General features: G+C 36.1%; 1 protein-coding gene across 1 annotated transcript in view; it reads left to right on the top strand.

Moving 5' to 3' along the window:
* The window catches only part of LOC107549680 (voltage-dependent R-type calcium channel subunit alpha-1E-like), a 161,860-nt gene that overhangs the window by 92,915 nt on the left and 52,348 nt on the right, over window positions 1-16,597 (top strand). Inside the window, exons 7-10 of the mRNA XM_016230858.1 lie at window positions 9,955-10,058; window positions 10,462-10,620; window positions 12,077-12,267; window positions 14,433-14,536. Coding sequence (XP_016086344.1) covers window positions 9,955-10,058; window positions 10,462-10,620; window positions 12,077-12,267; window positions 14,433-14,536 — 558 coding nt within the window. The remainder of the gene's footprint in view (window positions 1-9,954; window positions 10,059-10,461; window positions 10,621-12,076; window positions 12,268-14,432; window positions 14,537-16,597) is intronic.

Genomic DNA, 16,597 nt, shown 5'->3' on the forward strand with positions numbered 1-16,597 from the left:
GTGCTGCTATTTTAATTCTTTCTCAGGTCCTAATTAGAATCACTGACATCCTGCTAACTTGACACCCCAGATGTGACTAATATGCAGTACAATCTGGGATTAATATTCCACTGTTATAAAGCCCAGTTGAAAATGAAGTGAGCATATTGAGTGGGAAATAGTCTATGGTTTGTGCTATGCACTTATTAATTTTACTATAGGTGGGCTGCAGGAGCTGTTTAAGGCTGTATTGAAGTCTTATTTTATCTCTGATGCATTGTTTAATGCAGGTCTTCATTAACGCTCATGAGCATGGCTGCAGGAAGCTGGCAGAAAAAAAGGTGCTGCAAAATATCGTAGCCTGGTCTGCACTTACAGTAGATAAAACTACATTTGTGTCAAAATTTGCTGTTTTGAACTTATGACAATAAAGTTCGAATGCAAATGGAAAAGGATTTTACAGTTTTGTATTTGTGGATACTTCTGAACATATTAACATTAGATAAGTTTTTGATAGTTTTATGTGCTGCCACAGTGTACTAATTAAATTATGTCAAATAAATTGTTTAATCATGTTAAAAGCTATTTTGTGCATTTCCCATAGTAGATAAGAACATTTTCATAATTATTTTCATGAATTTCATGAAATTGATTAAATTGTTAAAGTTTTATTAAAGCTGCAGTCCGTAACTTTTTTTGGTTAAAAATGATCCGAAATCAATATTTGAGCAAGTACATAACCAGCCAGTGTTCAAAACTATTGCCTTACTTTAACCCGATTCACAATGGTTATCTTATAATACTGTTTTCTAATTTGAGCATTAAATTGTTAAAGTTTTATTAAAGCTGCAGTCCGTAACTTTTTTGGGTTAAAAATGATCCGAAATCAATATTTGAGCAAGTACATAACCAGCCAGTGTTCAAAACTATTGCCTTACTTTAACCCGATTCACAATGGTTATCTTATAATACTGTTTTCTAATTTGAGTGGTACAGGTAGGTTTTTGTGGGAAATTTGTCAGAAATTGAAATCTATACACTAATACACACTATAGGCAATGCTGATGTTGTTAACATTAATAATTTGAGAATAAAGTATAACAATAATAATCATTTGCATGGTTTGATGTGATATGAGCTAACTGATCTTTAGATTAAATCGCCATTGGTAGCTTGATTTATTGTAATGCTTTTTTCCCTCAGTTGGTCAGAACAAACGTGGCAGACTGGTTACTTGTTCAGATGACAATATACTGTGAAAATTCTTATTTGGGTCATATATTCCAAGATGTAGGCTAGAATCTGTGAATGCGAACTACAGTAAATATCCACACCGGTGTGGTGACTGACTGCCACACATACTCCTTAAAACATTAGATTCATCCACGCTGGAGCCGTGCCGACTCACAAACCATGCAAGGAAGATAATTCTGCAAACAGCTGCAATTGCAGGTTTTCAAACAGAGATGGCGACATAGAGGAAAAACTTACATTTACATTTACATTTAGTCATTTAGCAGACGCTTTTATCCAAAGCGACTTACAATTGGGGGATACATAAAGCGATTCTTCTTAAAGAGGCAAACAGACACAGGAAGTGGTTGTAATACCAAGTTCTTAGACATTGTTCAAATAAGTACAAGCTTGAAAGAAAAGGAATACATAAAGAGAGAGAATTTAAAAAAAAAATGTTAATGATGAAGTCAAGTAGCTTTATGATGAAGTCAAGTACAGACTGCAGCTTTAATTAATAATGTAATTAAATGAAAATGTAACAATTAATTTACCACAAAACATTGTATTTTTATATTTGTCAAATAAGATGCTGCACAACTGAACTTTAAAACATGGATACAAATTTCTTGACTGTATGATATACAAAAAAAATAAATAACACTTGCTTCTCTAATCTTTTTGCATTCTATCTATTTGTTTTCTTTTTATTTATTATACAATTAGCCTAATTCTGACTTTTTGACTTCTGATTAACAAAAGCAAAAAAGGCCTCTAATACTAGCTTGCTCTATTCTTTTTCTATTCTATCTGTTTTCTTTTTATTTATTATATGATTTAAAAAAAAAAAAAACTTGCTACGTGTACTACATTAACCTAACTGAGACTTGTTATAGCACTTGCATATCATTGCTCTTTTGTTGATTTTGATTGCTTCCATTTTCCTCATTTGTAAGTCGCTTTGGATAAAAGCATCTGCTAAATGTCTAAATGTAAATTATATAATAATATTGTTATTGTTGCATTATATATTGTTATTATTATTATTACTTTGAGTAATACATTTGATTTTTTATACAATAGTAATATATTTCTGTTATACTTCCTTTAAGTTAAACCAAACATTTATTTTGTCAGTTTGTTCTTTGAGTTGAGTTCTTTGAGTTTGAGTGTGTATTTGATGGTATATTTTTTTAAATCAAATGGTGAAAAGATTGTGATGTGACTCTCAGAACATCTCTGGAGATGAAGTTCATGCAAACTCTCCACATATATTGAGATGGCAGATGCTGAAAACATCATGAGCTTCACATGTCTTTGAGTTTGTATAGTAGATGAAACTACATCACTCATTCACACAGAGACAGAACATGCAGACTTATTAGCAACATTTACTGACCGGCTGTTGTCACATGTATTTCTGTTGTTTGATAGGCTGTTAGATTAATCCATATTGAGTAAAAATGTCCAGAGTTTATCATCATTATTAACATGAATTTTACTGCAATCTTCTTGATATGATATAGGCTAGTTTATCGTACCATATTTTTAGGCCTGATAATTGGCATTTTCTGTTTGATCTGTTTCTATGCTTCCTTTGATAAGAGCAAATATTTAAATCCGTATCTTACATGATTTATTTTTGACCTGTTACATACTAGATGGGTCTTTAAACATCTGTTGAATTCAAAATTTGGAAGCCAGTGGAGATAAATTCTCAATTGCTTCTGCTAAAGCCAAATTTTGTGAACAAAGCTGCTATCATCTGACTCTCATTCTCTATGTGTCTTCTTTATTTTTGTGTCTTGTGTTCATACACCTTTCTTTGGCAGTCTCTCTCATCTCAGTGGGGTGGAAGGGGATGACGTTTAATTAGCCAACAACAGGAGTGCCAGGTGAATTGGGATATTAGAGAATCTAGAATTTCAGCTTTGGTTGAGATGTTGGAAAGGACGGTTCATCCCAGGTTACACACATGGCATCCAGTGGGTAACTGTCAGATACCGAATGCTGCCAACAAAAGCTTCTCTCTCACACACTAATTCTCCTCTCATTTCCCTCAGATTGTTGCATGCTGCATCACAGATGAGTTGCTGTTTCCTGTTAGGTGGTGCAGCAAATAAAGGACAACATTAGCATTTTATAATGAGCCATGCCTTTGATGGGATCCCTCTGAGAGACGAGGGATGCGGTTCATTCTAATCAGAACAACAATAATCATATTGTATTATTGCAAGGTCCTTTACTAGCTTTATTAATAGGTATGGGTTTGATTAACCAAGTTCCTCAACAGCATTGATTCCTTTCAAATACTGTGTTTATATCTAATCTTAAAGTGAAAAGCTAGAGTTTAAGTATAAATGTGGACAATTCTCCACATTAATACTTCTACTCTAGCTTGTCATTTTGATTTCACTTTATCTATAATTTTATTTTGGTTTGCTCTTGTAATTCAGTATTATTGGATTTGTATTGATGAATTGCTTGTGAGTATCCCTCATTTGTATGTCAGTTTGGATAAAAGCACCTGCTAAATTATTTAATGTGCATAAAGCAGCCAGAATGAGCAAATAAAAATCATGCTGGTCTTTTCTGCAGGGTTTCCAAAGCTTGCTGGAGTTCAGGTGTTGTTTAAATTGTACAGAAATCTTTTTTTTCTTCAGATCAGTGAATACTTCAGGTAAATCTTATAGCTTTTTTATTTTTATTTTTCTCATACACACACACTTTTACTTGGCTATGTAAATGAGGACCTACCATAGACCTTTACTATTTAACTTCCTTGGGTCGACAAAGTCATATAAGAGTACATATAAGAGTAATACATTTGAATCTGTAAATGGTCTACTTTTATTTGTGCACACTCACAATATCAACAAAACATTGTGCTTTTGTATAATAAAGAAAACAAACAGGGTGCACTTTCTGCCGTCTCGGTCTCCACGATCTTCTTTCTGAAACACATCACTAACTGAAACTCAGCGAATACTTGACACACCGACATGAAAGCCCACAGAAAGCTTGAAGTGTCTACTTTTAAATGAAGTAAGTTATATCAAAAACAGATATTCTCTAATAAAATAATCCATTTGAAACCAATGGAAGGTACAGTCTTTCCCGTCTGAGCTCATTATCTGTTATGTGGTCACACCCACGTGCAGCGCGTGCTATTCATACAGTAATCATCGACGTGAGATATGCGAACATGTAAACACCCCCCTCACCTACATAAACAAAGCAGCAACTTTTCATTTTTGGAAAAAGACGCGCAGAGAGGAATAAGCCTTGTATTTACCTCAGAAGAAGAATGTGATGTGATGCGCGCTTGATCCAGTGGAGGAGATCATTCTGATGAGTAAGTCATTTATTCTTACTTATATTAGTGTTATTGTGGCATAAACTTGTACACATTTTACTAGTTGGACTTTTCCCAAACTATAATCCCAGAGTAAAATGTGTGAAATCGAGTGCAACATTTTTAAATATTTAATTGCATCTAAATGTTGTATGAGATGAGGATGTTTTTATGCTCTATGATGTAAAACACAATACGATAGTAACAATACAAAGTAATATGAGTGTTTACACTGTAACATGATGCATGTTAATAATTTAGTTTCTCTGATATAAAATGTCCTTTTTGTACTGTTTGATAATACATACAGATCATATGTGTCTATAACTACAAAATCATGTTTTTTTGTTATGAGTTGACAATATTCATGATTGCTAATGTAATAATATAGTTGCTTCTGATATCAACATGCTCACTGTTTTGTTTTTTGCGCAGATGAGTCCTGCTGATTTTCTCATGAGTCTCTTCAAACTGTTTATGTCTGAAAGTGATGTACCAACATCAGATGTTCAACTACATTGGGGTGATATTCTTCATGAACGTGGTAAAATAAGCTCCATGATGGGGCTTTTTTTTTCTTGAATGCATGGAAAAGAAGCAGCAAACACCTTGGAAATAGCAGGTATGGTTTACTTGTTTCAACAGTTGAACAGGATCTGTTTTCAGAATAGCACAAAGTCTGTTCAAGTCTCTGTGTTTAGATCAGTGTGCTCAATAATGTAACTTTGACCTTCATTATGTATATTTTGATTATATTGTGTTGTAAATAAAATCGAAACAATAAAAACAAACAACGAAAAATAATTTTAATCTCATATTTTTTCTTACCTGCCTCACAGTCACATTCTCACAGTTTAGGTGCTTTATTGGCATGACAAATATGTGTACATTCGTATTGTCAAAACAATGCAGCGTTGCTGCATACAATCAAAACAGTGCAAAAACTGTGGCCACTCTGATGTGCCATTAGGGGAGGGTCCTTTGTCTCTAAGGTGCGAATCACATAAATGTTCATGGTCATTGTCACTCCCTCGCATACAGCCTTTCTAACACAAAACATGTTTTACAAAAGTTAGATCAATATATAGTTTTCTGTGAATGAGCGAGCAGGATGATTTTTCACATCATTTTGGCTGCATTTACACTGCAAATCTGGATGCCCAGATCAGATTTTTTGGACTATATCCGATATTTTTGATGAACCGCTTATACCTTTTAAAAGTAACCCATAACCCTTAACTTAAACAATGCCTAACGTGGCTCAATGCATTAGAGAGTGACCAAACTCTGCACACACTTTATTAACAAAGCATACTATGAAAAGCAGATGAATCCCGAATATGAATGCAATGATTTTAACTTATTGACAGAACTCGTAGGAACTTTTTTAATGTGATAGTTTCATCCTTACATCAAAATCATTAATTACAACGGATACTTCACGACAGTGATTATATACACAGATCCACTGTAAACATCCAGGGGTTTAGCGGTTGAACTTGTGCTATGCATATTAGCGGTTCTGGGTTCTAATCTGCCCTCGTATAGTTTTTTTCCTCATTAAAACCAAATGTGTTCATCAGTGATTGTATATCAAGAGCAGGGACATGTTTTTGTGCATTTTATTTTGTGATTTCACCTGAATGAAAAGAGAGTCTCCACAACAGTTAGCAATAGATTGAAGTGCTCGTATGTGCACAGGCCACCATCACTGATAACAGCGGGAATGAGCACTCAGCATGATTTTAAAAGCAACACATTTCAGCGCCAGATCGCCTCTTACTTAACACAAACGAACAAAATTAATACTCTGCTAGTCAACTAGAGATGTTTCATTTGTAATAGATATATCTGCACCACGAGCTGTTTCAAAAACATTTGACATGCAACTCGCATTAACAGTAATATCCGATCTGTGCGCTTACAGGGCAGGTGCAAATGCACGTATCCAATTCATATTTATTTCCACATATGAATGAGGACTAAAACCGATCTGAGAATATCCATGTGCTTTTTCCTGCTTACATGTTTGTGGGCCATATCAGATCTTTGCCATATGGGAGGAAAAAAAATCTGAATTGGGCCACTTGAACCATGCAGTGTATGTGCATGGTTCAATGTAGCCTATGTAGCAAAAACTCTAGTCTACCACATCCAGTTCTCAAAAGTCTTGTGAACAAATGTTCTACCACATCATTTTCTCAAAAGTCTTGCAAACAAATGTTCTGTATGTGTTTTATCGCCTTATATTAGTGACTTAAAAAATACTTTTTTCACTAACCATGCATAAACCCCCTCAGAGCCCAGAGGGTTAAAATGAAAATGAAAATACATAGTATACAGTATATGCAAAAAATTTTCTTAATATAGTTTCTATAGATTTTTTAACTATAGACACCTCAGGTTTTCCCCAAGAAATGGTTGTGGTTTTTTGTTGCTGTTATTGTTTTTTTTTTCAGAATTGGCTAATTCTGGGGAAAATAAATAATAAGTAAAGACACATCCACATATACAAGGTACATATATGAAATTATACACATCTAGAATCAATAGAAAGAGAGAGTTATATGAGTTTGGAACAAAAAGAGGGTAAATAAATGATTTTCATGAATTAAAATTTTTAGGTGAGCTGTCTCTTTAAATCCATTGAGTGTCACATCTGTTCCAACTGGCTTCTTATTACTGTAACACAAATATGAAATATCAGGTTTCTCCATATATTAAAGTTGTGTGCTCCTGTGTGTGTGTGTGTGTGTGTGTGTGTGTGTATGTGTGTGTGTGTGTGCGTGCAGTGGTGTAATGTAACAGAGTAATAATACTTCGTTACAGTACTTAAGTATTTTTTGGGAGTATCTGTACTTTACTTGAGTTTTTATATTTCAGCCGACTTTTACTTTTACTCCACTACATTTCCTAATTAAAATGTATACTTTTACTCTGATACATTTCCCCAAGGCATATTCGTTACTTACTACAAAATAGTCAGAAGAACACAAACTGCAAGCAAGCAGGTTTGATGAATCAGTGGTCTGGTGCTTGCAAGTTAGACTCCTAAAAAACACCTTTGCTATTGTGCAAACAAGTGTGCGCACAACCGCGGGTGATTTCATTTTCCACTCAAGCCGAATCTGGGGTGTGCGATATACAGTATTTCTTCTGCGGTAATATGATAAGTGTTGTTTTAATGATGTGCAATCTGACATTATCAAGTAGACTAACGTTATATCACCAAATCACACACACAGAGTGCACGCACGTTGATTTATTAGTCTATTAAAACTCTAAATTCCGGGCATTCTAAACTGTAGACGGCAAAAATGCTTCTGTATGCTTTTTATATTTATATAATTTAATAGGCTATAGTTAACTTAATCTATATCACACAAGGAGTACCGTTTTTCTGAAGATATTAGCATGATAACACATTTGACGGGGGAAGTCGTGGCCTAATGGTTAGAGAGTCGGATTCGTAATCCAAAGGTTGCGTGCGGGTTCGAGTCTCATACGGCAGGGATTGTAGGTGAAGGGAGTGAATGTACGCTACATTCATAGAGCGCTCTCTTCCACCTTAAAAACCACGACTGAGGTGCCCTTGAGCAAGGCACCGAACCCCGAACTGCCCATAAATGGCTGCCCACTCACCGTGTGTGTTCACGGTGTGTGTGTGTTCACTGCTGTGTGTGTGCACTTAGGATGGGTTAAATGCAGAGCACTAATTCCGAGTATGGGTAACCATACTTGGCCACATATCACTTCACTTTAATTTAATAATCATTTTATACAAGTTCAGTAAAGCAATAAGTGACTTACATTTTAGACATAATGTTGCTTGTTTTTGCTAAATTTTGCCAACGAAAATAGTTCCAAAAAAAAGATCACAGCACTGTTTTGCGTCACTGTGTTTACTTATTGAACAAATCAGCTTTTTGAACAAATCAGTTGAATAAATGATTCAGCGATTCACTCATTAACACAGTCAAATGTGTTGTTCCTGAATGAATCAGTCGTTTGAATGAATCGGTTGAATCTCAATGACTCACTCATTAACAGTCACTTGCTGCCACCTACTGGCGGTTTTATTTTTTTCATGTTTTAAATCATTTCAAATATCAGTATTCAACGTTTTATGTTAAAAACAAAACATTATTTATCCATCTGTTACTGCAGGTTAAAGGCATCCATGTCCCCTATTTTTTGCTAAATTTTGCCAACGAAAATAGTTCCAAAAAAAAGATCACAGCACTGTTTTGCGTCACTGTGTTTACTTATTGAACAAATCAGCTTTTTGAACAAATCAGTTGAATAAATGATTCAGCGATTCACTCATTAACACAGTCAAATTGTTGTTCCTGAATGAATCAGTCGTTTGAATGAATCGGTTGAATCTCAATGACTCACTCATTAACAGTCACTTGCTGCCACCTACTGGCGGTTTTATTTTTTTCATGTTTTAAATCATTTCAAATATCAGTATTCAACGTTTTATGTTAAAAACAAAACATTATTTATCCATCTGTTACTGCAGGTTAAAGGCATCCATGTCCCCTATGAGATAGGCCTACATTAAACTGTGTATATACATCTAAATGCTATTTCAGATGCAGATTCCAAAAATGTTTTATGTTGGAATGAAAGACACTATATGAAGTGCTTCTTATTCTTATCCAAAAATACAAAATGGAAGAAAGAGTTAAAACTGAAGACAATCTTGCTACTCAAGCTGTGTATTAACATTTTTTAATATATATTTATTTGCTTCTTTTCCATTTTGCATTTACTTGTACTTTCAATACTTAAGTACGTTTAAGATTTTAAAAATACTTTTCGTACTTAAGTACAATAAATATCACATACTTTAAGACTTTTACTCAAGTAATATTCTAAACGGTGACTTCAACTTCTACCAAAGTAATTTTCTGGTAAAGATATCTGTACTTTTACTTGAGTATGGCTTTCAGGTACTTTATACACCACTGTGTGTGTGTGTGTGTGTGTGTGTGTGTGTGGCTATACGTGAACAAGCGTGTGGAATGAAAGACAGAGATGACTCATTGGTCACGCCTGATGAATATCACTTGTGCTTAGAAGGAAGCTGTAAATCAGAAGTGACCCTTATAAGAAAGTGTGCTGGCTGTCATTCACTGGGAAGGATTACCTCATTAGGGACCACAAGCATTTAGCACCTCTGCTCTAATTACTCCCCTTTACCTACAGTATCACTATGAGTCATCACTAGTGTGCCGATTACCATGTCACTAATGATGGAGATTGCATAGTTTATAAAACATTATTATTAAAATATTTGTAAATATATTCATATATCATGCATAATTCCTGCTGATTTAGTTTCTTTGGCTAACCTATGTTTGTTTTTATTTTGTTAACAGGATTCTGGCCACAGCAGGAGCCCACATGAATATTTCATTAGACCTGCGCACGCTGAGGGCTGTGAGGGTATTACGGCCCCTTAAACTGGTTTCTGGCATTCCTAGTATGTTTATGGTTCTATATGAAGTTCTTAATCACACATTGTGTTGTTTCATTTGAAATGAGGAGTATAACGCTGCCTCCTAATCAGGTGCAAAGTGACAAAACAACATAAATCCAGTCACAACTGCAACAAGCTACATGCAAGGAATTTACTTTGTTGCTAGGTGTCTAATTATCTGGGTAGCTGCACAGAGAAATCTCATTGGTCCAAAATCCCACTCCACGAACCTTTAATTTGTCACATAGCACTTGGTTAGTACACAGTGTTATAGTTGTTCTTTTACATGTGGATGCTGTAGTGTTAAAGTTTTTCCACATGTGAAGGAATGAATAGTACATTTTGATATATTTATGTGTAGTTGATAGGTTTATTGATATCTATATATATTCATGTTTTTTTAAAGGTCTGCAAATAGTTCTTAAATCCATAATGAAGGCGATGGTGCCACTGCTACAGATTGGTCTGCTGCTGTTTTTTGCCATTCTCATGTTTGCTATTATCGGACTGGAGTTCTACAGTGGAAAACTCCACAAAAGATGTGTAGCTTATTCAAACATTACAGGTAAAGAGGATCACACTCCGACAGACACAAGAACATGCACAGACCCACACATCCACATAAGTACAAACGTAGAGTACAGAAATATGAATAATTATTACATTTATGTTCTTGTCAGATGGCTGGGATCCAAACAAAATGTTTAAATCTTTAGAATACTCAAAAATTACGAAAAATGGAAACAGAAGTTAAAAAAAAGGTTTGGTTTTTGTGAAAGTTGGGTCACTAATAACTCCGTCTCCTTAAAGGGATAGTCCACCCAAAAATTAAAACTGTGTTATTATTTACTCCCCTCTCAAATCTTTATGCATTTCTTTCTTCTGTAGAACACAAAAGAAGATATTTTGAAGAATGTTGGTAACCAAAGTTGAGTCTAAGTTGGGTCCCATTGTCTTCCAAAGTATTTTTTGTCTATACAGCGAAAGTCAATGGGACCCAAAACCATTTGGTTACCAACATTCCTGTAATATCTTCCTTTCTGTTCCACAGAAAAAAAGAAAGTCATAAAGGTTTGGAAAATCATGAGGTAAAGTAAATAAATTTTCATTTTTGAGTGGACTATATACACATGCATTTTATTAAATAACAAAATATAAGATTGCTATTGACAAGAATACTATTATTCACATTTGCAAGAGCAGAAAATAAAATTTGCCAATCCCTCACGGGTCCATACAGACCTGCCAATCAGAGGCTTGGCTTGGCTCCTCCCATACAGGAAGTAAACATTTCGTAATTCTGTTGGCCTCTTCTATTAGCTGCATGATAACAAACAGTAAGGGTGTATTCACACTATGCACAGTTGCCTTGAACCGAGCGTGATTATCCCACTTCCCCACTCCCTCACTGGCCTGCACGCACACTTGCACTACACGCTTACGTCATGCAGATAACAGGGAGAAAACCACTTTCACTAATAGACTGCCTAATAAATTTATCATTTAGCCCGAGCAGCGATTTTCACTTGCGTGTATCAGAGGATCATTACGGAGGCAGCTGAGGTTAATGAAAGAATTTGCAGCTTTACTCACAAACTACAATTCCTCTTCATCAGTATGGTGAGAACCAGACCCGTTATAAACCTAAATATACTTGATTTAATTAAATGAATTGAAAGCATACTGTAGTAGTAGTAATAGAACAGTAGCGCACACAAAATAGTAGCTGTTCCGAGCCCAACTGAACCGTGCTCTGGCCCACCTCTTCCAAGCGAACCAGGGATGGCCAAATGAACCACGCCTGGACGCAGGACGGAGCGATCACACTAGTCAAACAAACCAGTCAAACCGGTCAAACTCGCTCCGGCACGGTTCAGATCGCCTAGTGTGAGTACACCCTAAAACAAACAGAAAAATGACACAGATACGTTATTAAAAATTAAAAAGTTGACAACTTATATAGTCAATATGCAATTCATGACAAAAGCTATTTATTTATTTGTCTTTCTCATCTCATGCAGACTCTGAGAGAGCAGACTCATCTGAAATTGATTTCCCATGTGGGGCCAAGAATTGTCCTGAAAATTATAACTGCTCCGGCCCGTGGCCCGGACCCAACGATGGCATCACTCAGTTTGATAACATCTTATTTTCAATACTCACTGTCTTCCAGTGCATCACCATGGAAGGCTGGACAGCTGTACTCTATAATGTGAGTTTCTCTCTCAGCTGACTGATGTGTAGCAGTTTTCTTTCTGTGCTTGAAATGATGTAGGATGACCATACTTCCCCTTTCTCTCAGACATGTCCTGGCCAGGACTTCTAAATTGCCTAAAATGTCTGCATTTTGGCTTTGTTTTCCTACTGACGTCAGGTGTGTTCGATTTGAAGCGGTGCTGCACAGAACAATCAGTGTATGACATCAAAGTACCGCGAGAGCGATTCAAAAGCATAAGCCGTCTGCTCTCTTATCGCTTTAGCAGTACTATGGTGTCATACACCGATCGGTCTGAGCAGCGCTGCTTGAAGTTGAACACACTTATGCTCTCTACAGTCCTCATACATTATGTAATGTGTATTTACATTGCTTTGACTGAAAGCCATTGGTTGATTATGTACAATGCCTGCAAGTTATTCAAACCTATTTTTCAGTCATTACTTTCGGCAGCTATGAAAACAATAGCATAACAAAGCCAAAACCTGAAATCCTGGCCAGGACATGTCCAGGAAAAAGAGGAAGTATAGTCACCCTAAATGATGACGCTTCTGTATTATAACCCTAATACATAAAAATATAATCTTAATCCATTGTAATCCAGTGTTGAATCATTACTTCATGTTAAAGACATCCTCAGGAGATCTCGCTTGAACATTAATCTACCACATTTTGTTTGTCAGATGAAACAGGGTTATTAGCTTCTTTGTAGTATTTCATATTTTATACATTTTAATGGCTGGTTTCGAAGCTGGTTGAGTCTTTTGGTTGGATGAGTTCAAACCCTGCCTTTTCTTTTTGTTGATACCGTGATTTTGGGAGTCGCTGATCTGTTGTGCTCATGCTGGCATCTTACATTTACGTTGTTTCCTAATCCTGTTCCTTCTGTTCTCCCCAAAATAAGAAAATAAATAATTTGAATTTTGAATTATCAAATTGCACTTACAGATGGTCCATTTTAGCTGAAATAGTTGCAGTTTAGGTTTGAAGAACTTCCTCTTTCCGTATTCTAGCCATCTGTGACCTATCGTATTCGTACACTGGTTGTACATACTGTATAGCATGCAACACTGTGTAGCTTTTCCCTGATTTCTGATCTTCTTTCAAGCCTATTCAAGCACAGTAGCATCTCCCTTTTCATAACAAGTCAAATTTAGAAGGGTTTGTCAGAGTGGTTTTATCTCCAAACAGCTCCAAGTACTGGAAAATGAGAGGTGTTAGACACAGTCTTTATTCTGCATCAGATTATTGGAGCTTTTGGTGGAATTAGTTTAGGTGGTTGACTATGATCATACTAGTGCCATTTATATGCTGAGTTGGCTCTACAATTCACTGTCATCCCGTAGTGCTGGTATCTGAGCATGGAATGTCATTTTTTTATTTTTAATATGTTATTTTTGTGGAGGACTTACTGAGACTTTCATGCATTTAGTTTGAGATAAAATATTTATACAACAAAGGGAAAGCATAGAGACCTTGTTTGAAGGAACTGGAAGGATTGGAGGTGTTACTGTTTGTACCTCTGTTGTTTATTCATGGTTTTTGAGGATGAGGGCATGTCTATATTGACTGATTTTACCAAGTGCCAAATGAATTTGCACCGAAAAAGACCTGCCATCCACTTTTGGGTTGTAACACCGCACAACATTCCATTAAAAGAAGAATTGTAATTATTGATTTTTAATGTGTCTTTAAAATATTGATTTCTGGTACTTCATGGAAAATTATCTGGTGAAAATGATCCTTTGTGGGCCCAAATACTTTAAAATGATTTTTAAAAAATCTTGATCTCATAATTTGAATGTCTGGAAAAGTGCACAGTGTTTTTAATCAGTCACATGGTGTCATGCGTTGACATGAGTCATGCTGCCACAGTTAGAGGTGTTTTTCACACTCATAACTGAGCTGTCGCAGCTGTGTCGGGATGCGGGGAACACCCTCTCAGCTCAGCTGGGCAACAATGTCGCCTGCCCACGGAGTGATCACACCCTTTGCACTGCTGAGCAGAGCTCAAAGGAATCATCACCATTACAAGTGCAGGGTTTATGGTTTTCTGACCCTTTTAACCCAGGCATTAAGTAGATTTAGGAGCTACTGCAAAATTTAAATCATAATGTATTATTTTCATTGTTTTGATCACTTCCTGTTTTGTGTTTGCACAGACCAACGATGCCTTAGGCTCTACTTGGAATTGGCTCTACTTCATTCCTCTAATAATAATTGGCTCCTTCTTTGTGTTGAATCTGGTATTAGGAGTCCTGTCAGGGTAAGTACTGTTTTCCGCAATGGACTCTAAGACAAACTGACACTACGTCTAACCTGATGTCTGAGCCGACCTTGGGTAATGAGTTTTATCAGAGGTTAATGTGAGATGTATTAACTTCATCTCTAGAGACAAGAGGTAAGATTAAGTCACTACACATACCGTGGCATTGTCTGTTTCTCTTTCTACACATATCTAATTTCTCTGTATTTATAACTACGACATTGCATGCTCTTAGTTTCATTTGCACTTTAATATGAAATTACATAGGCTACAGCGCACGCCGCCACATTTGTACATGCAGTTGAAGAGCACATGCTATGAGCACAGCATAATGGCTGACAGGACAAGAAAATTAGTTTTTACTGACATATGGCCTGACAACATATCATCTGACCGCAGTTCACTGTTCTACTGAAACTCCCTCATCACATGTACCTTTTTGAGTTTTACCATATCAGTTCGAGCCCGAGTCAGATTCTAAAAATGCAGATGACCGAGCCGAGCGATCGGAACCAACTTTGCAAGCATGACTTGAGCAGAACGTATCAGAGTGGAATGTGATGCTGCCAGTGTAAAAGCACAAAGGGTGCGTGCTGCTTCAGCTCTGCTTGAGCGTCCAGTGTGAAACAAAACATGTAGTACATCTGTTTGTCATCTTTTCGCACAGAAAACTGAGGATACTTTGTTTGTAAACATAAATCCATATCTGCACTTGTAATCGTAAGAATGACAAACAATATGCATCCCTCTACACATCATCATATTCCGCATTTGAGCAGTCAATAGTAAGTTGTACTGTTCTGGAACAGTGTTGTAAATAAATCTTAACCACTGATTTCTAATTGCATCCACTTTCAAAAGGCCAAATAAGTGATTTTGCTTTTGCAAAAAACACACAGTGTCTCCGTAACATGGAGGCAACAACACTAATGCGATACCTGAAACCACATCTTTCTTTACGTAGACATTTGGGCAGCATTATGCAAATATTCCCACATAGTGACGTAGATATGTGAGGGAGAATATAGATAGATAGATAGATAGATAGATTGTAAACTTGACTGACTGCATAAATCTTAACCACTGATTTCTAATTGCATCCACTTTCAAAAGGCCAAATAAGTGATTTTGCTTTTGCAAAAAACACACAGTGTCTCCGTAACATGGAGGCAACAACACTACTGCGATACCTGAAACCACATCTTTCTTTACGTAGACATTTGGGCAGCATTATGCAAATATTCCCACATAGTGACGTAGATATGTGAGGGAGAATATAGATAGATAGATAGATAGATAGATAGATAGATAGATAGATAGATAGATAGATAGATTGTAAACTTGACTGACTGCTTCACTTGCACTTTAACAATAGCTGTGTTTCCATTACCCTTCAAGTTGCGCAAATTTAAATTGAATTGCGAATTGAGAATACGCCAAATGGAAACACATACATTTCGCAAAAACTCCCATATATCACAAAAAAGTTTTTACACTCGCATGAGGTGGTTTTTCAGGCAATTTGAAAAAGGAATATTTAACAAAACTGCAATGGAAACAGGTTTTTCGCATTTACAGCTCAAACACCTCATACATGGCTGCTCCTTGCCGTTAATGCTTGAATAACCCCTTATTTACACTGCACAAATCTGCAGCGCATTACGGCTCCGACAAGGCCACCGAAGCTGATCACGGCCACTCTAGTCAATGCTTGTGTTTATACCAGTTCTATGTTCCAGAAGCGGCTCTCTGCGCTGCTTCGCTAAAGATACACGCCTTCATCTCCTTCGATTAAAAATAATGGATAGTGCGGTGGCTGCTCTATACATTAACCTACTAACATCCGTCACCATGACTTGTCGCGAGAGGAATACATTTTTAGTTTTAGTTTTAGTCGCATAACATCAGGTAATGGAAATGCTGGCATTTCGTTTTTTAATCAACATATATAAAATATTGCAAAAGTTTTGTGCAAATCTGTAATGGAAATGCAACTAATGATTAATGACTAATGACTAATGGTTTGAAGTCGGTGTGATTTCAAATTTAAAAAAAATTATG

Source organism: Sinocyclocheilus grahami, unplaced genomic scaffold, assembly GCF_001515645.1.
Source record: "Sinocyclocheilus grahami isolate Dianchi unplaced genomic scaffold, SAMN03320097.WGS_v1.1 scaffold16.1, whole genome shotgun sequence".
NCBI classification, from domain to species: Eukaryota; Metazoa; Chordata; class Actinopteri; order Cypriniformes; family Cyprinidae; genus Sinocyclocheilus; species Sinocyclocheilus grahami.